The 24313-nt window shown below is 44.7% G+C and overlaps 1 protein-coding gene across 1 annotated transcript; it reads left to right on the top strand.

Annotated features, from left to right (window-relative positions):
• Positions 1-186: 186 nt before the first annotated feature.
• LRP11 (LDL receptor related protein 11) lies at positions 187-22389 on the top strand. Its single transcript, XM_054570108.1, has 7 exons — positions 187-1096; positions 5377-5534; positions 11711-11852; positions 15946-16071; positions 16995-17201; positions 18965-19060; positions 22235-22389. Exons 1-7 carry the CDS (start codon positions 466-468, stop codon positions 22387-22389), a joined length of 1515 nt encoding a protein of 504 aa, XP_054426083.1. The 5' UTR covers positions 187-465.
• The last annotated feature ends 1924 nt before the right edge of the window (positions 22390-24313 follow it).

Below are 24313 nucleotides of genomic sequence, written 5' to 3'. Positions count from 1 at the left end.
TCTGAGTGGTACAGGCTGGGAGCGGGCGGGGTCGCTGCGAGCCAAGGAAGGGGCGGAGTCGCGGGCGGGGACGGAGCCACGGGAGGGCGGCGGGAGGGGACGGCGCCGCGGGGACGGGGGGAGCTGGGGGGGGCGGGACTGGACGCGGCCGCTGTTCACGATCGCGGTGCTGATCCGCGCAGAAAGCCCCGCGCAGAAAACAGGCGCAGGGGCGCGGGGAAACCTCCCGAAAGGACGAGGAGCAGTGCCAGGTCGTGCGCGCTATGACTCCTGCGGCTGCGGTTCCAGCCGGCGACTGCGCGCCCGCAGCCTTGGGGGCGCCGCGGGGCCCCGAGGAGGCCGTGCTTTGAGGCTCCAGGGTCTCTGCCCGCCGCGGCCGCGCAGGAGGAGCACAGGGCCGGCGCTTGCCTGCCGGCCTCGCACTCTACGGCCCATCTCGGCTCCCGTGTTCTGCTGCCGGCCGCCATGGCCTTTGCCGCCGCGGGGAGCGCGAGCTCGGAGCGCAGGCGGCCGCCGCGGCACCCGGCGCTGCGCGGACTGCTGCTGCTCTGCCTGTGGCTGCCGAGCGGCCGCGCGGCCGGGCCGCCCCCCGCGCCGCTGACGGAGCTGCACGCGCAGCTCTCGGGCGTGGAGCAGCTCCTGGAGGACTTCCGCCGGCAGCTGCAGCAGGAGCGGCCTCAGGAGGAGCTGGAGCTGGAGCTGCGCGCGGGCGGCGGCCCCCAGCAGAGCTGTCCCGGCCCGGGCGGCGGCCGCTACAGCGCCATGTCCGACGTCATCATCCGCATCAAAGACTCCATCGCGGCGGGCGCCAGCTTCCTGAGGGCGCCGGCGGCCGTGCGTAGCTGGCGGCAGTGCGTGGCGGCCTGCTGCTCCGAGCCGCGCTGCTCCGTGGCCGTGGTGGAGCTGCCCCGGCGGCCCGCGCTCCCGGACCCCGCGCTCGGGTGCTACCTCTTCAACTGCACCGCGAGCGGCCGCAGCGTCTGCAGGTTCGCGCTGCACCGCGGCTACAGCAGCTACAGCCTCAGCCGCGTTCCGGAAGGGCAGCAAGACCCGGAAGCCGGCGTCCCGGCCACCGCCCGGGCCTCGCCTCGCCCGGGTAAGCGGGCCGCTGAAGGGGGCTGCGGCCAGACCGCTGGGGCCCTGTTGCCCTTGCACCAGTTATGTGGCTGCATCTGGAAGACTCGCCTGGGCATGACCGCTGGGCCCTCCCCAGCCAAGGCAGAAATGCAACACCCGTGTTCCAAGTTACCTTAGTTGCGGGGATCCAGAGGAGTGGCTTTGATTTCTCAGTCTTAGAGCTGGTTTCTGAAAAATCCCTGTAGATTGGGCGGGCGACTGGTTTTGCAGTTTTTCTACGCTTGGTGATAGAGAGGCTGAGCGCATTCACGGAAATTCAGTTTAAAGGAGAAAAGCTCAGAGAGAAAAACACATAGAACACCCCCCCCCCACCTGTTTATTTTAATCTCAGATTTTAATAGGGTATGGCTTGTGTCAAATAACTGCAAGAGCAAAATCTAATTACATCCCAGATTACTCATAACACACCGTTTCTTAGTTTGGCTCTCCCGACTCCTGGTTCCACCTATAGTTGCTTTGATCAGATAAAAATGGGGAAGAGCACGTGTCAGGTGTTTTTGAAGTGGATCCATGCACTTAATTTTAGTTAAAAATAAAGTTTAGGTCACATCCTCTTTTCAAAAAGAGCTAAAATCCTGCTTTTCAAGGGATAGTTGTGCTTTCTGCAGATGTTCAGAATGAGAGAATCAGGACACAGAGAAGGAGGCACAAAACGTTGTAGTAGTTGGAGATGAAGGTCACTGAGGGTCTAAAGCCTTGACTGTGGTCAGCTCAGTGATCACTCACTGTTTGATTCAGGATTAGAGGAGCAGGCTCCGTAGGTTTGGAAATCTGGAGTCTCAATGACCTGCAGGGCCAATGGCAAGGGTCTGGAAATCTGTGTGCACAGTGCCCTACCCACCTCCACGAAGGAGGAGGCTCAGAACCCTTGTCATAGGAGCAGACAGCGAAGGTCACTTTGAAGCCTCATCCTCGAGGCAGACACTGGGAAGGACCTCATTTTTTTCCCTGAAGGGGGGGGCAGGAGGCATTTTTACATAGACCCCCACCAGCATCCCTGAAAGGGGCCTCTGGCTGATACACATGTATCCTTCCTCTGTGTGCAAACACAGACTCAAAAATCCCAAGAGCAGAAAACCAAAATCCCTCTTCCTTATTCTCTGTGCACATTTGTAAGAAACCAACATCATCATCATCAGTTCATGTGGAGAAAGACTAGAACAGTACTCACCAAAAATGATGATAATCATATTGAGGTTATGGATCTTTTTTCTCTAACGTGTTGCAATTTTAAAAATCACGATTTAAAAAATGATGGGATTTTACCCGTACTACCTAAGCCTCTTTTCCAGTCTGGCCCCACTTCGACTTCAGGAGGCCCTACTAAAGTCTCAGCCTCTGCTCTATCATTTGTGCCCACACAGTACAGATTCAGATTGCAGAAGCTCTTCCTTGTCATTAAGGCTGTGTTTACAGCTGTGTGTTATAAACCAGATTAGTTAACAGTATAATTATTCTCTGTATAAAATACCACCTTTACCTGTACCACCAAAATTGGTGTGTCTTTTCTTTGTAGATTTTACCAAGACGTTTAGGTTTTTTAAAAAAATCAGTATTACCATAGTACTTAACATTGGTTTATTACATTTTTATGATGCAAATTCAAAATTACATTTATCTTGTGCTTCATCAGCAAATCAACTTTTTAAGTGTAGCATACTCCTTTCCTCTTCTTATCATCATTTGTTTATTTTTTTAAAGGCCTGTTACTGAGTAGATAAGCTCTGGCTCATTTTAAAATACACTGCATAGTGTTCTCTGGCTAGTGTGGCTCAGTGGATTGAGTGCCGGCCTACAAACCAAAGGTTCGCTGGTTTGATTCCTAGTCACGGCACATGCCTGGGTTGCAGGCCAAGTCCCCAGTAGGGGGCGTGGGAGAGGTAACCACACATAGATGTTTTCTCTTTCTTCCTCCTTTCCCCTCTCTCTAAAAATAAATAAATCCTTTTTTTTAAATAAATAAATAAGTAAATAAAAACATTGTACAATGTAATTTGCCGGGACTTGAACTGAGAAGGGAATGTGTCTCTGTTATTTCAAATACAACAGTGATCAATTTAGAGGATATGAAGGTTTCACTGTGCTCTTAAATCATATCTTAAAGCTCACGTAAGGAAAAGTAAATAATTAAAAGATGGGTTTTTTTCTTCCTGGAAAGCAAGATTAATTAGTTTTAAAATATATGGGATATTTCAGCACTTACCTGATTCTTCTTTCTGAAATCTTTGGGGTTAAATCTTTGAGGGTTGAAATACGTGTGTGTGTGTGTGTGTGTGTGTGTGTGTGTGTATACTCATATGCATTATTAACATCCATTGCTGTTTATAGCATATAGTTAGTCATATTTCAGCTTCTCTACTTACAAATAGTATTTTAAGATAAATTTCAATGCAAGTAGCTGGTAATCCTAATGTAGTATTGCAGAATTACATGATGCATTCCAAAATTATAAAGTAGTAAACCGTTGTGTGGAAAACCAGAACCAAAGGAGAGTTCTCTATAAATCTCTATAAAAGGGCCCATTAATAATGCAGTTGTTACATCTCTTTTTAACTGTGAGAAGCAGAATAAAGACATTGGGCATGGACCTTTGCTAAGACATGGAAAAAGTCAGAACAAGTTTCTTCTTAAGCAGTGGCTTATTGAAATCTGAGTTACAAGTCCCCAGTGTTTTAAAGAACTATAAAAATGAGACTCATTATATTCTCAGTAAACATTCAAGTATGCTTATTCCTTGTAACATGCTCATTAAAAAAGTCATCTCCCTTTGAGGCTGGCAGCAGCCTTTTCATTGAGAAAAGTCGCAGCTCAAAGAGCTGCAGGCCGCTCACATGGAACGCCTGTTTCTGGGCCTTGAGAGAATCACTAGTTGAGAAGATAGTGCTGGACAAGTAGATCTCTAAACATCTGAAAGGGAATGGTAACTTGTCGGAGGATTTTTAGGTTAGCATTCCAGAAGCATCATTCTAGCTGCAGTATATCAAGAGCAACTACCTGTTGTTGCCTCTTGGGAAACTCCTAGGATTGCAGCTGGCCTCACACCTCAGGCACTGGGACACCTGGAACCCACAGAAGTTTTCTTAGGAGACAGCTTTGGCTTAGAGGGAGAAAGGCAGTGACTTACCTCCAACCTCGTCCATACTTAGTTAAGGAGGAGCAAGTCCAGGCTGGCATTTAGACCAGAGCTTTGGCATTGGAGGACAGAGGAAATAATAGATGCCAAAAAGTGTGTATACCACCCCATAGAGTTTGTTTCAAGTGATATTACTAAGTTTCTTTAAAATATATGTGCATTTGGGTAAACTTACTAATAAGCTTAAATCAGTTAATATAGTTACAACTCTGCTGTTAGAAATGCAGCTTCTCCCATCAGTCATTACTGAAGTAGCTGTCAGTTAATTATTAATACTGAAGTGGATATAGCCCTGCCTGGTGTGGCTCGGTGGATTGAGCGCTGGCCTGCAAACCTGAAGGCCGATCCATGTTTCTCTTGAAGGCCGATCCATGTTTCTCTTGCTCGATGATGTTTTTCTCTTTTTCCCTTCCCTTCCCCTCTCTCTGAAAATAAATGAATAAAATCTTTAAAAAATATATTTGAGTATAAGTAGCCTTAAACTACTTAGTTATTAAGAACTGTGAACTTCTGCTTCCCTAGATGAAAAACTAGACTCCAGAAACTTTCGTGTGGGCTACATTTTGTATGGGTTCAAGAACTTGTCTGAACTTTCCAAATTGTTTCCCATCCATCGAACATTTGATATCACTCCTGTTTGACACACTTTTGAGGATAAGAAAATTTATATCAGAGGTGGATTTGGTTTTGTTTAACATTTGTTTCCAGAATAGTTGTTATAAATTCACTTAACAGAACTTTGAACATAAGTAGTTTATAAATTAAGTGAAAATTTCACCCAGGAGAATAAAACTACTTCAGATTCACACATTGGAGGGCCTAGTTCACTGCCATATACCTGCAAGTTTGTTCTTGCTATTGCTCATACCTGACATGTCACACTTTTCCTTCTGCATGTATTACAGCTAAATTTTGTATTCATAATTATTGCCATTTTATTTATTATGTAAAGAGAATACAGTGAAAATCAATAAGAAAACAATTTTCAGTTGCAAGATATTTTCTTAGCAGTTCTTTGCTGGACTACCTCTATCCTAGTAAACAAGGTACATCTCAATTAGAAAGAATAGGGAATCATCTCTCCCGTGAATTATTTTCTTCCACAGAAAAGGATGAACCTCCACTTAGCAAGGCCGGGCAGGATGTGGTTTTGCGTCTGCCCACGGACGAGGTGACTTTGGATGGCCGAGAGAGCACAGACGACCATGCCATCGTCCGGTATGAGTGGACACTGCTGCAGGGTGACCCATCAGTGGACGTGAAGGTAACTATTGTCTTTCTTCATTGTCATGGAAATAGATGTTTCAGTGAAGTGGTCTTTGGTACTGTCTTTCCATTTATGTTTCCAAAAGGCCTGTCAGCTAGCAGGAAAGGTATAAAATGGAGAAAGTATAAAAGCAATTGTCAAAAAAATGCTTTAGTCTGTGAATTTACTTTTCTACTGAGTAAACAGTGATTCTCATCATTTGTTTTGAAGCTTACTTTGTTCTTGCTGCTCTTTTGTTGACTTCTCCAGTATACAAAAAAGCTTTGAGGAAAAAGACTCATGCTTGTTTTAATGACTCAGATTACTGTTTAAAATTTTGATTTCTTCTTTTCTTAGTTCAAGATCCAGGTAGAAAATTTGAAAAACACAAAGGAGCATGAGGAGGAAAATAACATCATAATGAACTCATTCTCGACACAATCCAGAAAGCAGGCATCTTACCCAGCAGTCAGGCCTGGCTGAGAGAGCCAGCCAATAAGTGCGCGCGCCACCCTGATTCCCGTCAGGCTCCTCTGGGCCGGGCTGCGGTTGGTGGAGGTAGGAGTGAGCCACAGCTGCAGGCGCACTGAGCCTTGAGTCCTGAGGCTTGTTGTTAACCCCGCCAGGACCACTTCTGGTTAGCAGTATTTCCTGGTTTAGGAAGATAAACTTCACCCAAACCGCTTTAAACAGCGGAAGTGGGAAAGATCTGTATTTGTTTGCCAGGGCTGCCACATAAAGAACCACACAGACTGTGTGGCTTAAGCAACAGACGCTATTTATCTCCTCACAGTTCTGGAGGGGAGAAACCCCAGATCAAGGTTCCAGCAGGGTTGGCTTCTTCCAAAGCCTCTGCTCTCGGCTTGTAGTTGGTTGGCTGCCTTTTCCTTCCTGTGTCATCTTCACATGATCTTACCTCTTTGGGAAATAGTGATTTATATTCTCTTGAAACAGAAACAGGAACTGATCACCTAGTCCCTCAAGACTGATTTACTCGGCGGTTATGTAGTCTTAGAATTGGGCTGGGCCCTTGTTTAGCATGGTACCATCTCCCATCCATATAAGAGCCCCTTCTGTGACACCCGTTTGGGGATCTCCCACTCTCTGCCTAGATATCTCCAGAGCTGAGCACTCACTACTTCACATCATGTCCTATGATATCTTTAAACAGCTGTAATTATTAGACAAACAAGATAGGTCCCCTGTTAACTTCTGTGCATTCCCAGCCTCTCGGGAGCTCTCATTGTTTGGACTTTCCCCCACCTACGTAGCCCCATCCGAAGTCCTTCTCCCACCTCCCACCCTTCGCCCCTTCCCTCACCTCCTGTGGGAGACAGTCAGCCCTCCTTTTGTCTTGCAACAGTTTATGACCAGGTTGAAGGACCTATTTTTTCACGTCCAAAACTGATCCAGGTACTCAAAAAACAACAAAAACCAGGGAGGTTCTCACCGTAAGAGGAATTATGCTGCCGCCTTAATTATAGTACAATTTATAGCTAACGTTTTTTAGCACATAGTGCATGTCCAGCACTGTGCTAAGCGCTTCGCACTGGGACAGCTGGTGTTCCTGACTTGGTTTCTTCATTTAGGAAGAAAGAATAGGAGAGACGATTGGTCAGAACCAAGAGGCTGACAACTAGATTTTATTTATTTTATTTTTTTAGGATTTTATTTATTTATTTTTAGAGAGGGCAAGGGAGAGAGAAAAAGGGAGAGAAACATCATTGTGTGGTTGCCTTTCATGCACCCCACCCTGGGAAGCTGGCCCACAACCCAGGCATGTGCCTTGACTGGGAATCAAACCAGGGACCCTTTGATTCACAGGCTGGCGCTCAGTCCACTGAGACACACCAGCCAAGGCTATTTCTTCTGTTTCTCTGTTTGTTTTTACACACTCTTAAGAGCTCAGTTTGCCTTTCCTCTCTGATTTTATGCACTGTTCCTTTGTGCTTCTGACTCTTCTTCCTAAGTAAGCAGCTCTGCTTATATCTAAAAGCGTTTTTGCAATGTTGATATTAAAAAATAGTTCTCTGATTGAGTTGCGTTAGAGGCTCGAAAAGGGAATAAGGGCAGTTGGAGAAAATTGTAAACATATTCTGAAACAGTAAAACAAGTGAAATTTGGTTGGGTTGTAGAAAGGAAGAATAAGTGTTTTTCCCTCCATTCCCTAATTCTAGAGGCTTCTCATCCTGGCCAATTCTAGAAGTGAGCCACTGTTTATATAACGTGTTTTAAGAGGATTTGGAAAGAGAAAGGCCTAAGTCCAAAAATATTTCTCCTTCTGATTCCTGAAATCTCAATATATGCAATTTAATTGTCTTAATTACTGCCTTCTTTGGTCATATTCTTTTGAAAATGATCCTCTTCTGGGCATGATTATATGAGAAATTCCCAACTCTTTTTTTTTTTTACCACTAGAACCTTTATTCTCTTTCTTAGGATGATGAGGTATGATTATGATCATTTTCTGCATTGGATTGATTTGAAGACACCCATTCCATAATTTATAATAAAATTAAAAGTATGCAAAAAAATCCAAGTTAAAGTCAAAAAAGAAGAAATAATATAAATGCTGCTGATGGTTGTCTTAGGGTGATTAATTATAATTGTTTCTTCTTTACTGTCTTTTTCAAATCAACAAATATAACTTCATTTATTGTTTATGGAAAAGTGGGTATTAAAAAGATCTTTTCTTTCTAATCAGCAAATCTGTGAGTAGACGCCAAGAGACTGACCAGAGAAATTCCCAACCCTTAAGGAAACTCCCTTAACACCTTCATCCAGAATTGAGAGAGGTGGATATGTCAGAGTTCTGTTCTTTGTAAATATGGTCCAACTCCATTCATTTCATCATGTATATACAAGGAAAGGTCAGGCTGCTGGATTCATCTTGCTTCTCTTTGTAGATCTCCATATCCTATTTGCGATGGAAAGTAGATAGAGGGAACCCTTCACCAAAGAGCAGGGCCTAAACCCGCGTTCACCTGCCTAATCTAGACAATTGCAGCACCAGCTCACTTCCCGGCCTCAGGGTAACTGCCTCATTTGTCTCCCTCACAAGATTTCTGGCAAGATGTCCTTGGCTTACAGGGATTATTATGTTAATCAAACCATTCATAGAGATCTTATCCAGCTTTGTAAATTAGATTAGTTGAGGTGAGGCAGAAAGCTGGTTGCATTCATTAGTTCAGTGGAGCTTCTTACTGGAGTATTTTGTACCACATTATCTCACCCCTAGTTCGTAATTGACTTACACCTGATTGCCTTACATATTTCAGAAGCAATTGTTGGGTGAAAAGAATAGTTAGGTATTATTTTGTTGCTTAGAATATAATGGTAAGTGTATAGTAATATGTGTAGGCATGTGTGTAATTTAGTGGTTTTAAATAAACCTAACTGTTAGTTGACACTAGCTTAACCTGCCCGGGAGACATAGTTGAGTCAGAATGGCAGGCTGAGTCATACATACATTGGTGGTTTACCAGAAAATACATGTCAAAGGCTCAAACAGATCTTGGGCAGATATTAGAAACTCCTTGTTTTACTAAAGTTGAGTGTGTTGTATATACTTGGGTGTATAAATATGTGTAGATTTATCCTGAATCCTGACACTTCAGAAATGTTTATAAAATACTTTACATCCTTTTCAGTTTTTCCTGGTGGATTGGTGGAATGTGAAAGAAAAGAAGGGTTAAAATGTGTCCCTGAGGTTCTAAACCACAGTTCTTATCTTGTTTTAAATCTTACTCATCTGAGTATCTCAGACTGCCTGCCACCTTCAACTCAGTACATTCTTGTCCCTGAGGATCAGTTGCCCACTCCAGGCTCTTCTGAAGTTATCTTCTGGTCTTTAGCTTTCTCTCTGCTGGCCTTTCAGGTGGTATTTAGTGCTCACATAAGTGGCCCCTGTTTGGTACCCTCTCCGTGTACTTGGACCTGAAGATAATGTAACAGTGCGGCAGCGAATACTGTTTAACATCTCTTTGAAATAAACAACAGAGGACAGGTGACCTTTTTCGCCAACTCTCTAGCTTAAAGCTTTTGCAGTGAAAGCGATGGGATAGCGTGTAGACTGTTTTACGAATTGGAGGCCTCAATTCTGCCAGTCTCAGTGAAGGGAAGTCACTTTTACTAGGTTTCAGCTCCCTGTCTATAAAAACAGGATAATGTCATTCAACTTGAGAATCAAGCCAATGGAGATAGTGGATATATTTACTCATTTACCATACTAAGCTCTTATTATATTAAAAAAAATTTAATTTTATGTAATATTATATTTAGGGCCTACATTAAGCTTTTTTTTTTTTTTTAACATGGTCATCTCATTTGATCCTCACGAGGTAGATGCTGTCACTTCCATTTTACAGATGAAGGCACTGAGGTTTAGATCAGTTAAGTGACGCGTCCAAGGCCACCCAGCCGGTATGCGGCAGGGCCGGTGTTCCCACCCAGGTCTGCTGGACGCGGGGCTCCGTGCCTTACTGCTTCGCCTGTGGTTCTTCCAGCATGGTCCCTGGGTCACCAGGTGTGCTTGTTAGGCACAGACTCCCAGATGCCACTCTCCAGAGCCACAGACTCAGACTCTGAGGCTGGAGCCTGGAAATCTGCCTGCGTGGTATTGGAGCAGCCTAAAGTGTGACAACCACTGTATCTCATTATACTGCTGCTAGATGATCGTAAAGCCTTCTGCTTGTGTGTATATGGTACTGACAGATCCTCTAAGGTTATGTGCAGGAGTCCCAAATCTAGGATTTCATAAATAAAGACAAGCAGGCAGGTTATTTCAAATCCATTACTGCATCAATGTGATAAAATGTGTAAGGTCAGAATTCATTGGTAGAGAACAATTTTCAAACTAATTCATTTTAGTGGAAAGGAATGTTTTGTGGGGTTTTTTTTTAAGATTTTATTTATTTATTTTTAGAGAGGGGAAGGGAGAAAGAGAGGGAGGGAAACAGTGTGTGGTTGCCTCTCACACGCCCTCTGCTGGGGACCTGGCCTGCAACCCAAGCATGTGCCCTAGACCGAATCAAATTGGCCACCCTTTGGTTCACAGACTGGTGCTCAGTTCACTGAGCCACACCAGCCAGGGCAGAATCTTCTAAAAAGTAGGATATTAAACAGTTAATAGTATCATTGGGGAGGCTCAGAGAAATAGTCTTTAGATTGAGCATCTAAAATTGATTGCCAAAATCACTCCGCGGAACTGGGCCTCAGGACGAGGAAGCTGCTTTGTTGTGAGGAGAGCAGACGTCCCAGCTGGTGCCCTGGGTTCAGGGAGTGAACAGACACCCCGGAGGGTGATCGGCAAGGAACAGCCGGAGGAACTCGGGTACAGGAGCAGAAGCCAGGGAAGTAGGGAGTTCGGAAGACAGGAGTGGCCAACACTGTCAAACACAGTACGAGGGCCAGTGTTATTTTTTTTTAAAAAGACAAGAAGAATAAGTATTGTTGACCTCGATGCTAGGTAACCTTTCACAGGTCAGTTAGTGCATTTTACTAGCACAGTTTCCGGAGGTGGGATAAACAACGAGCGGAAAATGACCGAACGGAAACAGTGTGTGCAGCGTGGACAGATGGCCCTTCCAGGGGGCTGAGCTGAAATGCGAAGGGAATCACACTGTGGCTAGAGAAGATCTGGGGAGTTTTTATTTGTTGTCGTTTTGTTGGTTAGGTCCAGAGGAGCAGGAGCAGAGAGGTGATTGAGGATAGGGGCTCAAGGACCAGATGGAGGGTGGGGTGTAAGACGGCGGCAGCTCATCTAATGGCTGGAGGAAGGGGGGGCAATGGTATAGAGACAGGTAACATGGTGGCGGGTGGTGGGGCCATAATTGTAACCATAATCATGGTCCTGATTTCCTTCTTGAAGTAGATGGGGTCACCTGCCGAGAAGGAAGGGCCAGGTATTGGGTATGGAGCTGGGAACAGGTTTGGAACAGTGGCTCATTGAGGACGAGAGAAGGGCTACCTGCTTAGGGCATTATCAGCCCAGGTAAAACTGGACATTGTGAGTTCAAAGTCAGGCCAGGCTGCCAAAATAGCATTTGATTTAGGCTCCTGCAGCCTTGGACAGGAGTGGGGAGGCAGGTCGTGGGACGGCTACAAGGATGGTACTGACTTCCAGTCCAGGACGCTGTTGGACTCTGTGCCTCGTGTCTCCTAACCCAGTGTGATGTTTCCTGTGTGGGTGACAGGTGCCTGAATCAGGAACTGTGAAGCTGTCCCACTTACAGGAAGGAACGTACACCTTTCAGCTCACGGTGACGGACACTGCCGGGCAGAGGAGCTCCGACAACATCTCGGTGACGGTGCTGCCCTTGGCCGTTGCCACGGGAGGTGAGGAGAAGGCCCGTCCCTCGCATTCACAGTGGCCAGCGGAAACCAGATTACTGTGGAAAGATGGTATCAGATTGGCTTTTTATATCCTAACTGTGCATTCCATGGGTTCTTCTTATTTGGGGGTGTTGTTGAATGAGACAGTCTCTACTAAAAATGTGATAACAAAAGTAGGCTCCACTGTACAATGCTTCAGGCAGAGCAGCGCTGCTGGGTCAGGGTGGGAATAGACTGTGTGAGCCAGAGAAGATCCATCTTCCCTTCACTCGATTCCATAAAGGGCTTTTCCAGGAAGGATCTCGTTTAAAGCATGGTGGTCTGTCTGCTATATACATCCAAGAGTAAGGAGTACATTCAAGACAAATTAAAGCATATGAAGCGCATGTCAATTTAAAAGGACTAGTTAAAATTTTCGTGGACACTTTGTGGAGATGCACAGATACATTGATAGTATAGCCCTCCCTGCCTGTCTTAAGGTTGACGTTGTGTTGCACAATGTAAACTCATTTATCTCATTTATGAATGTGTCTTACTTTCCCAAACATCTTCATTTCTAAGATTAGCTCATCAAGTTAAAAAAAAACCACACACGAAACACGGATGCACTGAAGGCCTAGGGATGTTGCAGGGGGAACCCCCCGCCGTTCACTTGCGGAGAAGTGCTGACAGGTTGTGCACTGGCATGCCTGTCATTCAGTCGGCAGACGTGTGGGAGCGTCTGCGTTGCGCAGACTCTGTGCTCTGCGCTGGGCGGGGCTCCAGAGACCTGGTCCCCATCCCTGGGCTCTGAACCTGCACTGTCACTAGCCGTAGCTCTGGTGAACTTGCAGCATGTCTCTGACGTCCTTGATTGCTCAGGACTTGGATGGTAATTAAGCCAGCACTTAGAAGAATAAGGAAATGCAGATTGGAATGGGACCGGGCTTTGCTTGTACTGTTGCTGATCTTGTCTTCCATTGAGGACATAGAGAAATGCAAGCAATATCGGTAACTCGAGACTTGAAATTCTCCCTTAAACAGTACTATCATTAAAATTATGTATTAAAAAAAATTAAGCGGAGGCGCACAAAAAGAAGGGGGAAGCAGATTAACTGCCCGGTGTGTGTTAGTGACCGCGTGCAGGGGGCCCTCCGACCGGCAGACTGCTGCCCCCGCAGCCGTCCAAACGGCAGTGCGGGTCCCCGCCCAAGCCGTGGCCCCAGGGCAGCTCTTGGGGCGCAAGCAGGTTTCATACACTTATCCCGTTGTGTGTGATGTTTGTATGAAGCAGAATGTGTGAAGCGACCGTGAGATGCCAGATCTGGGAGCAGCTGTGCTTCCGTCCGAGGATGGGGTAAATTCTAACGACAAAGGTCAGGCTGCTGTTCCTTCTGCGAGGTGCAGTCTCTGAGCTGCTGACCCATGGACCGAAGCAGCTGGCAATCCGGGCGTCCGGAGGGCTGTGCCTGCTCTGACCTACCACGGACACTTCTCTGTGTGCTGTTTTGCTGAGTAACTGTTTGCTGAATTGGAAGAAAAAACAATGAAAGGAGGAGATTTTAGAATCCCAAGGACTTGGCAGTCTTGGTGATTTGCCTTCCCCGGGAATCAGAGCATGAGCAGCATTCAGAACTGGGGGGCGGGGGCGGGGCGGGGCTGGCTCACGGCCCAGCCCAGGTTTAAGCTGGCTGTGCCTGAGGAGGGGCGGGAGGGGCGAGTGCACGTGGGCAGACCAGGCACCAGGCTACCGCCTGGCGGCTCTGGGAGAAAGGAACGGGGAGGGACGGAGAGGGAGCGGAGCCATCAGCCCTGCCGATGCGAGCAGGCCCTGTGGACATATTGTACCTGCACACGGCCACCCACAACGTTATGTGTCTTCACGTGCAGGGCGAGCACCAGGGCCTCTGGAAACACGACACTGGCTCCAGCCAGTCACCCTCCCCCCCTCCCCGGGCATAGGACGGCTGGGCGCAGAGGGCTGTCTTCCTGGGAGGCAGTGCAGGCCTAGGCAGGGACCGAGGGGAGAGCTGGTTCTGGGGGAAGAGGGCTCATGGGAGGAAGACAGAGAAGCCCTGTCCTCCCTACAGAAATTGGAGGAGGGTTGCTTGGTACAGCCTGGGAGGGAGGGCGGGCCTGGGCTTAGGTACACGGGTGACTGGGGCTCACCAGCCACTTGTTCCTCCTGGTGTATTTACTCAGGTCCGTTTTCCGGGCTCCAGAGGTAAATTGCCAGTTGTACATTTCTGGCCTTTCTCCAAGATGATGATAAAATGTATTTGAAGAGGCAAACAGTTATTGGAGTCACTTTTGATTACTGAAAGGCCTCTTGGGTATAGGTCTAATGTATGTAACTTTATATAGGAAATAGAAAAGAAAGCTATAATACTAACTGCCCTCTGAAGTCGCTCACTGGTTAGACTGGAATAACATACTATGAATTAAAGTTAATAAAGCACCACATCGAGGCACTGACAACCAGAGATGGGGAGGAAGAGGTGTTTCTCTCCCCTCTGTTGCAAATATTGATCTAATGACCCAGCTGTAATGGTAACCAAGGGTAGCACCTTCTGGGGTAAACAGACAAGCCCATACTTCTGCTAATGGGATAGTAACTTGGCACATTTTTGGATGTCCTCAAGTTTTGGGAAAAGTAATCCATTCAAAGAGCAAGCCAACACTTCCAAGATGAGCTAGATTAATGGTCTCCAAATAGGATCCCCAACAAATGGTGAAGACATTTTTTAGGATGGAAGATGCTAGGATCTATGTTTTATGAATTTTTAATCTTTTCTAAGTTCTCAGTATATTTTATAACATGCACAGTGTGTTCGCACAGTAGTACATGCATGTTATTTATAGATTGGAGATGTGTGTTTACCAATATATTGTTGATCAGGATGCATGGTCGAAAGTTTGGAGACCTCTAATCTGGAAATAGATGGATAAATTATAAATATGGCTCTATCTCCAAAACTGCCAGGGAATAGGTAAAACCTTGATGCATTTAGGAAATTTACATCATGAACTTAGGAAATGTGAGCAGGAGCTGTGTCCTGCTTGGTGTTCACAATGTCCCCTTCATTTTTCCTCCTAACTCCCTTCCTGTGACAGAAGCAGATTCTCTTTTTTAGGCCCAAGTTTTCAGTCACAACTGCAGGCTCTTGGATTCCTCTTCTTTCTCAGGAGCTTTAACCAATCTTTCTTTTACCTTCCTCCCTTTGACCTCTTTGCCAGTCTTTAACCGCCTCCCAGTGGCCTGTGTAGCCAGGACTTCACTTGAGCACGTGCACTGTGCTCAGCCATGTGTCTCAGTGGAACAACATCACCACCACTGTCTCATGTCCTGAGAGAATTCGCTAGTCCATCCCGTCCCTGGAGAACTATGGGGCTCCTTATGGCGTGCTTCTGGCCCGAACTCTCCCATCTGCACCCCCGGTTTCAGGCAGCCCCCCAGTTGCTGTGTAGCTAAGCCTACTAAATTGGGCTTACTCGGGAGTGGGGGAAGCCTCTTACAAAAATACATCATAGCTTCTATGAATTGCACTGTGGATTAAAAACCCCTAAGAGCTCCAAAAAGGAGACGGTTTCATTATTTAAAGAAAATAAATTCATACCATCTAGTATCTAAAGATCCTATTTATTCTTTATTGTGCCAAGGAGGTATGGCAGTCAGCAGCCAGGGTTCAAGAGTAAAAAGTGAACATCAGCAAAAAGGAAAGGAGAACATAAGACATAGCATGTGTGAAACAGGGCCGGCCACCCAGGTGCCATGCGGGGCAAGGCTGGGGGGACGGTGGGATGAACTAGCTCAGAGGGAAACACCGGAGCAAGGAAGCCCATGTCAGGAGCGGGGCCAGAGCTGCTGCTTCTCTCCTCGCACCTCGCAGGCAGTGTCTGCCCATGGTGATTCCTGGATTTAAGTCGGGGCGCCAAGAAGAGGCCACCCTACTTTTCCAGAACCTATTGCTCCAGTTCCGACCACAGGGTGTTTCCTCATTATCTGCCTCTCTTTACCCACATGCATTTCATCATACATTTAGTCTCTCTGTTCATGTTGGCGCGGTGGAAGTCAGCTTTCTGGCGCTCCTGTGACTTGAGCCTTGTTTATAAATAGGATGCTCGAAGGTTTGCTCACGCTACCAGTTCTTTTGTGACGATGGCTGTTGCATCGACATCACACTGGCTTGTGATGGAGTAGAGCAGTGTCCGGACGGATCTGATGAAGCTTTCTGTCAAAACTGTGAGTCAGCTGCATGGCGTTTTGTGGAGAAGGGATGTCTGTATTCTCATAATAACATGCAAAGCCAGTATCGCTCTTTTTCTGCCCGATTTCAGGTATAACTAACTTCCTGTGAACAAGCTTTGCCTTAAATTAAGCAGCATTTATTATGAGTCTCTAATGGTAGTAACAAAGGTCAAATATGCTGTATTGCTAGCATTTTCAAGAAATTGTTTTCAGTTCTCCAAAAGATTCTTTACCATCCTAAAAATGCTCTAGTCAAACCTTGGTTCTCAAACAATTTGGTTCACAACCAAGTTGTTCATGGAGAAAAATGCCTCGGTTGTCCAAAATTTTGGGTCTAGATTCTCTGCCTGACAACTCTTTTATTCCAATACCCATGTGATTGGCGTGTGCCTCGCAGGCAACAAAGGAGATTTGTTTTTTTGAACAAGCCGCTTCTCAAACTGTCTTTGGAATGAATTAGCAAGGTTCTGCTATATATGCTTTCAAAAAGCTTAAGTGAGATAACACTTTGTTTTGATAAAACTTTTAAAGAAAATTTCTGACACACCAGGGTGTGGCTAAGCCATCTAAAGCAGTCTTACGTCATATACATAAACATGCACCGTAAAAAAGGAAAAGCGGCAGCAGCTCCTGCTTGAGGAAAAGCAGCTTGAGGAAAGAGGATGAATGTCACAATGTTAGGTTTAAAAGTTTTGTCTTTGTCAACTTATATGTGACATTTAGAAAGTGAATTACTGGAAGAAGAGAGATCACTTGAAAATGAGGGAGAGCAGGTTTTCATGGAGGCTTTGACATGTCTTAAATAGATGGGTTACTATTCCCAAATACCCATGACTTCAAATTTATGGCAAATTTAGTGGTTTTAGTTAAAGTTCAGAAGAGAAACCCAACAGCTCATTAGCTCTCCTGCGCTTCAGTGAGCCTGGAGCGGAAGACGGCGACTCGCGGGGCGACTGCCCAGCCCCGGGCCGCAGGACCGAGCCAAGACGCGGCAGGGGGCGTCTGGTGGGAGGAGGCTCAGCAAGCCGCGGCCCCGGACAGGCCACCCGCGTTATCAGACACGGAGGAGAGGAATCGTTCCACACTTTGGGGGCCAAAGATTCACACTGACCCTGTGGGGCCAGGTAAGGACTTGAGGCAGGCCCTCCACGGAGAGCCTCGTTTTCTGTCATGACACTGGCTGGGAATAAAGGTTATATCTGAGGAGTGTTAGGGAGATACCTCAAGAGGTAAAATGAAGAATTTAGCCAAAAGGAAAAAAATCCCTGACATTTGTACTGCTTATTTATAGTAAGAAATACTAAATACATCCTTACATTAATACCTAGATACACATTCCAGAAGTATCAATGTTTATTTGTAAATAAGTTAGAAAGTTTTTTTCTTTTTAATCCTCATGCGAGGACATGCATATTGATTTTAGAGAGAGAGGAAGGGGGGCGGGCATCGATAGGTTGCCTCTCATACATACCCTCACCAGGCACTGAACCCACAACCTAGGCAAGGCATGTGCCCTGACTGAGTATCGAACCCATGACCCTTCAGTTTACAGGATAACATTCCAACTAAATGAGCCACGCTGACCAGGGATAGAGTTTAAAGTTTTAACACCTATGTTAAGGAAACTAATGGCCTAAGTGTTAAATTTTAGATTATTTTGAGATGAAGCAGTATAACCCCTATGTATTCATGTAAATCCTCTTCACACTAAGTAAACGAAAAGAAAATATTATCTCATGTTGAAATGGTTGCATGTGCTAGTTATTCACTGTTATGCTCTAGTTTAACTAGATCTGTAATTTATAGTTTAAATAAGGCCAATAATATTTTTAAATGTATTCACACTGCTGAAGCATTACAAGATGTCATTTTAGATTTCTTTTTTATACATTTATAGTTGCATGACTGTATGACATACAAGTATAGATGATCACATGTATGCTTTTGCAAATCTTTTCAGTACTAAAACTCTGCATACATTAAGCTGAAATAATTTGTCACTATTTTAATAACTTCTTCATGAAAATTTTTTGTCCATTGCAGAAAATACAGAGTATGCAAGTAATAAAAAGAAAATGGCTTGAAATATTACCCTTTATTGAAAACAAATTTTGATGTTTTGGTATATTTGCTTCTAATATTTTATCTACTTTGTAGGTTTTAAGTGCCTTCATACAAATAAATACATTTGCACAAATTCCATACAGGGCGCCTTTCTGACAGTTCAGGTTATGTGCACTTCTGGTGCCTGCTTTGCTCAATTCCTTGCTGATACTGCCACCTAATGGTCAAACTTGTCACCCCCAGCACTGCCTTAGGGTTTAGTCCGTTTTCTCTACTTGGAGTAGACAGCCACCTAAGAAACAGTCAGGGGAGGCCTAGTGTTTTTGGCAGGAGGGGTGAAGAGCTGAAGGAGAGAACCGAGTTTTCGGAGGCCAGGGCGGATGAACTCTTGCTGCATCCCCATGGTAGAGAGGCGCACTTGTGCATGAGTGAATTCACAGCAGGCAGGGTGGAGACCAAAGGTTGGGTCTTCTGATTAGGTTCTGGTCTCAGCTCCGCCCTTAGAGCCTTGAGAGACAAGTTGCTTCATATCTCTAGACCTCAGTTTTCCCATCAGTTAACAAGGGATTTCAACCAGATGACCTATGGCCCCGTCCAGCACTGAGTCTGTTTGAGAGACTCAGGTTAAATAGCCTCTGACTAGGCCTGTGTTGGATACTACCTTCTAAGTATTAAACGTATGAGCATTTTTAATGCTCATATATTTGATATCCTTTAAGTCCTTTCTTTAAGTCCATCTTAAAAAAGTAAATAAGGCTGTATTTTCATGTCTGTCTCCTAAAGTTTCTAATGTACCCTCAGTATGTGTTCTTATTTTCCACAGATAGTGGTTCCTCAGGGAAGAACAGAAAAGAGGAAAATTATATTTTCGAGTCCAAGAGCGATCGAGCAGGAGTGGAACACCCAGCCCCAGAAATAGGTAAACGTGCGCCTTGCAAATGCCTGGTGGAGTATAAGCAGTTGCAGAGCCACATACCCTTTGGCTGAGGATATTAGATAAAGCCTTAGCAATTCAGGACAAGAGCAGCAACCTGTGGGTCTGAGCCATATTCTCTTAGTTAAGTGCCTTAGATTTGAGAAGCATTCAAAAATAAAAGGGACGATGCTTGCTGACTGTTGGAAGAAGGGTAAAGAACAGTGATTTCTTAGAGCTCATGACAAGGATCATCACACGATGGCATACGTTCTTCAACCTACTAAAAAGGAGACAGTACAAGTGCTTGCAAAACTAAGAGGGAGGGATAGATTCTGGAGGGGCTGAAAATAAAAAGGAGCTGTGTTCCCAGCTTGCTTCACCTTTGGACCCTTACACCAGTCACCTCGCTTCCTCTTTCATTAGCAGCCCCTTCCAGGCGTAGCTTTCTGTGAAGAGTCATCCTCATGGCACAGTGGTTATGAACACGGGCTCTAGAATCAGATGCCACGGCTCGGATCCTTGCTCCACCAGTAACTCTTTGGCCTTGGCAGGTTATCTTATCTCCCTGGATACCAATTTCCTCGTTAGTAAGATGGAGGTAATCACTATGCCTGCCCCACAGAGTTGTTGGGGAGAATAAATGGGACACTTAAGATAAAGTGTCTAGCACAGTGCTTGGCTCATACAATGGGCCATAGAAATAATGGCTATTATGGTTGAGTTGTTCATGATACAACAAGAGTGAAGGTCTTGAGCACCCAGTTCTCTCTCCAAGTGTTCTAGTGACAAGACAGTAGGAACAGGGAAACTGTAGGAGGTAGAGGGAATATTCAGTAAATGGAAGAAAAGTATCCTGATTCCTAAAAATAGTTCATTAATAAATTGAAAAGTCCATGGGAGAAGAGGCGGTAAGGCCCAGAGGGCAGTGTGGGCGCTCTTTGGCATCAGCTCGTTCTCTTGGAATCCCAGCACTTAGCTCAGGGCCAGGTGCCTGGCTGTCCACTGGTGCAGAAGGAAAGAGTAAATGAATGAAAGAAAATGTTCTAACACCCATTCAGAAGAGCCTATGCACCCCAGTGTTCATAGCAACACAATTTACAATAGCCAAGTGCTGGAAGCAACCTAAGTGCCTAACAGTAGATGAGTAGATCAAAAACCTGTGGTACATTTACATAGTGGGATACTATGCAGCAGAAAGAAAGAAGGAGCTACTACCCTTCAGGACAGCAAGGATGGAACTGGAGAGCATTATGCTAAGTGAAACAAGCCAGGGGGTGAGATACAAATACCATATGATCTCATCTGTAAGTGGAACCTAATAAAACAAGCAAGCAAAACAGAACCAGAGACATTGAAATAAAGAATAAACTAACAGTAACCAGAGGGGAGGCTAGTCGGGTAGCGGGAGAAAGAAGGGGAGGGGTCCTCAAGGAACATGTATAAAGGACACATGGACAAAGGCAGAGGGGGGTAAGACTGAGGGTGGGGCGGGTGGGGCAGGGGAAATGGAGACGACTGTACTTTAACAATAAAAACCAAGTATTTCTATATACTGTCAACAGATACATGGACCAACACATTAGAAGTAAAACTTACACACACACACACACAAAATGTTATAGAATAAGCTTATGGATTGGAGACTTTTGCTCCTCCAGCTTCACCAGTTGGCAAGACCCTTGCAGCTAAAAATAGCTCCACCATCTCATCTGCAAGGCTGGCTGACTACAGAGTAGGCCAGACTAAAAATAGAGCCTCCTGAACTTGGTAAGACTGATCTGGTTTTTTACAGGTTTGACTTTTTTAGATTCCACATGTAAATGGTATCACATAATAATGGCCTTTCTCTGCGACTTCTCTCAGTAAATAAGCCATAGGGAGCTAATGCACAGTATAATGAATAAAGACAATAATACTGTACTACAATATAATAATGTAATATGATAAATATTGCTTCAAGGGCAATTATATTACAATATGTAAGTGTATGAAACAGGCTGTATACCTTAAATTTATAAAATGGAACATACTGCCCTGGCCAGGTGGCTCAGTTGGTTGGAGCATCATCCCGTACACCAGAAAGCTGTGCATTCAATCCCCAGCTGGTCACATACAGGACACAAACCAGTCAATGTTTCTCACATCAGTGTTCCTCTCCTCTTATCTCTCTCTCTCTCTCTCTCTCTCTCTCAGAATCAGTGAATATGTCCTCAGGTGAGGATTAAAAAGAAAAAAATGTAACGCATCCAATTTTTCAGATTTTTTCTTTAAAAAAGACCAATCCAGGGCCTGCCCTGTCCCTTCCAGGCTCCTGCAAGCCTCTAAAGCAGGGGTGTCCAGCCCGCAGCCCACAGCGCACACGGCCCAGGCTGGCTGTGAATGTGCCCAACACAAAATCGTGAATTTACTTAAAACAATTGAGATTGTTTCTGTGTGATTACATGTTGCATGTATTTAATGTGTGGCCCAAGATAACTCTTCTTCCAGTGTGGCCCAGAGATGCCAAAAGGTTGGACACCCCAGCTAAAGGCTGCTTCTAGTCTGGGTGTATAGAAACAACTCCAGAGGAAACCCTGTGAAGAATTAGACACACACCCCCCAACTACCCTTAGCCAAAATGACACCAGTATATCCACTTTGAAGTTAGTTTTCAGCAATGGTTCTACTAGCTGAAAGTAGGTTCCCTGAATTTAGAAAAGGAAATAAAAATTTTAAAACCCTAACTGGAACAATAAATCAGGAGTTGGTCCATATTTATTTTAAGAGACAGTGATCATGTGTGGGTCCATACCTGTAACCTATGGCTACAATGAAAAAATTTCCTATGGTCCCAGTGTCTTTACAGATGTCTATTTACGGGACAGTGGCTGTAAGGGTGATCTGATTGCAACATTTGTACCCACTGATGCCATCAAATTTTGTGGGAACCTGGTAGAGAATGTGCTTTTAAAGAAGTCTGGGTTTGAGACCTAGACCTGCCATTCACAAGCTCAGTGCTCTTAGACCAGTTACTTAATCGCTCGGCACCTCAGTTGATCTGCAGAAAGGTGGTACTACGGGCATCCACTCGAGCAAGTTCTTCAGATTAGGTGACCCAGCACAGGCAAAGCATGGCAAACTGTGGCTGTCACTGCTCTTGCTCACCGACCTGCCCTCTTCCCTTCCACCTGTTCGCAGGTGCAGTGCTGCCCCTGACCCTGGGTTTGGCCATCACTGTGTTGCTGCTTCTCGTGGTTGCTTGCCGACTGCGCCTGGTGAAACAGAAGCTTAAGAAGGCTCGGCCCATTACATCTGAGGAATCGGACTACCTCATCAATGGGATGTATCTCTAATGAGTAGAACTTCAGTAGCCGGGACGAGGACATGTTTCACTTGTAATTGATACATATATTGGGTTTTGGATATTTAGAACTTGTTTTTAACTGGGCAAAGGAAGGTACAGAAAACCCGTAAGATTCTACAAGCCCCAAACCTGTGCTCTTATTTATTGTAGAAAACTTTTCCTTGGGAAGTATGTGAAATATTTGAATTTAGAGGAGTCCATGTGGTTCAAGACTTTTATAGACCTAATTGTGATTTACATAAACTGTCCCTGCAAACAGAAATTTGTAGTTAGCCAAGACAGAAAATTTAGTATCTCAAGAGGTGCCCTTAAAATGCTTTACTTCTTAGAAGACAACCATGGGCCCCTGGCAACCTCATACCCCCTTGTGCCTGGCTCCTCCTCATTCTGTGGCCCTCCTAGTCCTCACTTCAAGCTTCTGTAGCTCTCCTTTCTCTTCTCCCCTTCAAAACCTGTTTCTGAGAATGGATCTCCAGTGAGTTTATACCTTCCGTCAGGTTTTACCTCTGGCGGGAATATCTAAATTATGGGCCTTACGTGCAGGTCAGTGATGAGGAAGGTGAGCAAACTGTGCCTTCCAACATCTTTGACGTGTCACATGGGTGGCTGCCTCATTAGACTGACGTTTGGGAGAAAAAGTTCAGACTGAATTATAAATAGCTCTAGCGTGGTCATGAGTGATACGGGAAATCAGGGTGGAAGCAGAGAAGCTGGCAGGTCAAAAATTTTAACAGAAACTTAGCTGTGGGCAGAGTGAGCAAGGACCACTAGTACTTTCTCGAACCTACTCCACACTGCTTGATGGTCCAGAACACAGCAGCTCTCACAGGCACCAGTTTTCAACATTAGTCTGTGTTGATGGGAGAGAAAAATGCATTTAAATTGAAAAGCAGGACATTGAGTGGATTTCTGAGTGCCACTTTTGTAAAAATGCCACGTTTACATATTAGCAGGTTCTTTCATCCGGTGGAATGAACAGTTTTTCCCATTTATATAATGCTATAAAATATTATAATGTGCAATCGGCTAAATGCCAGGCTTAGGTATTCCCAGAGCATAAAGTAGTTTTGCACAAATTCATCTTTATAGAAAACTGGCATCCAGCTTAGCATCTCTTTTAATTTGTAGGAATTTAAAGGCAAATTATTTCCATAATTACCTAATACGGGAATTATACATTTCCTAGAAATTATTTTGAGTGGACTACATAACGTGGTGCCTGTCTACACTCACATGATAGTCCTATTTACATTAATTTATTTTTTTACCATAAGTGACAAACCTTTTAAAATTCTTAAAAACACTAGAACACATTATTTTCAGACTGAACCTGAGACAGGTTGTTCCTTTAGCAAAAAGCTTAATTTGGGTTGGAGACATCACTGAATACATTAACAAATAGAAAGCTCTAGAAAAACAAATTATTTTTATTTCCTAAAAAATTCAAGCATTTTGTTGAAAGTTTAGAATTGAGCAAAGATTTAAATTTCTCCTCAAGGGAAGTTATGAGAAATGGCGGTGCCAATGAACTTTGAAAAGATGTTTGCATTCTGTGTGATGCTGTGCCCTTTGTTTTGGATAGCCATACCCAATAAAATAAAAACTGTTGAGGCATGTCTTTCAGCACATCTTTTATACATGGAGAAATTAAACACAATTTAATATTGCTGTGATATTGAAGAACTTGAGAAAAGATGTCCCGTGTACAATAGTTCATTAATAAATTGTATTTTATTCTTAAGCCTTTATAAATCTTCAATATAATCATAAATTGCCAATATTTAGTGAGCTGTACTATCTTCCTGGATTTAATCATACCAACTGTATTTTACAAAGATGGAAATTAAGAATTAGAGATGCAGAATCAAGATCTTAATACTTAAGGATCAAAATACTTAAGTTGTCAGATGGAC

This window comes from Pteronotus mesoamericanus, unplaced genomic scaffold, assembly GCF_021234165.1.
Source record: "Pteronotus mesoamericanus isolate MK-2021 breed Mesoamerican mustached bat unplaced genomic scaffold, CSHL_Meso_final contig_20, whole genome shotgun sequence".
Classification (NCBI taxonomy): domain Eukaryota; kingdom Metazoa; phylum Chordata; class Mammalia; order Chiroptera; family Mormoopidae; genus Pteronotus; species Pteronotus mesoamericanus.
This window is presented reverse-complemented; position numbering and strand designations above follow the sequence as displayed.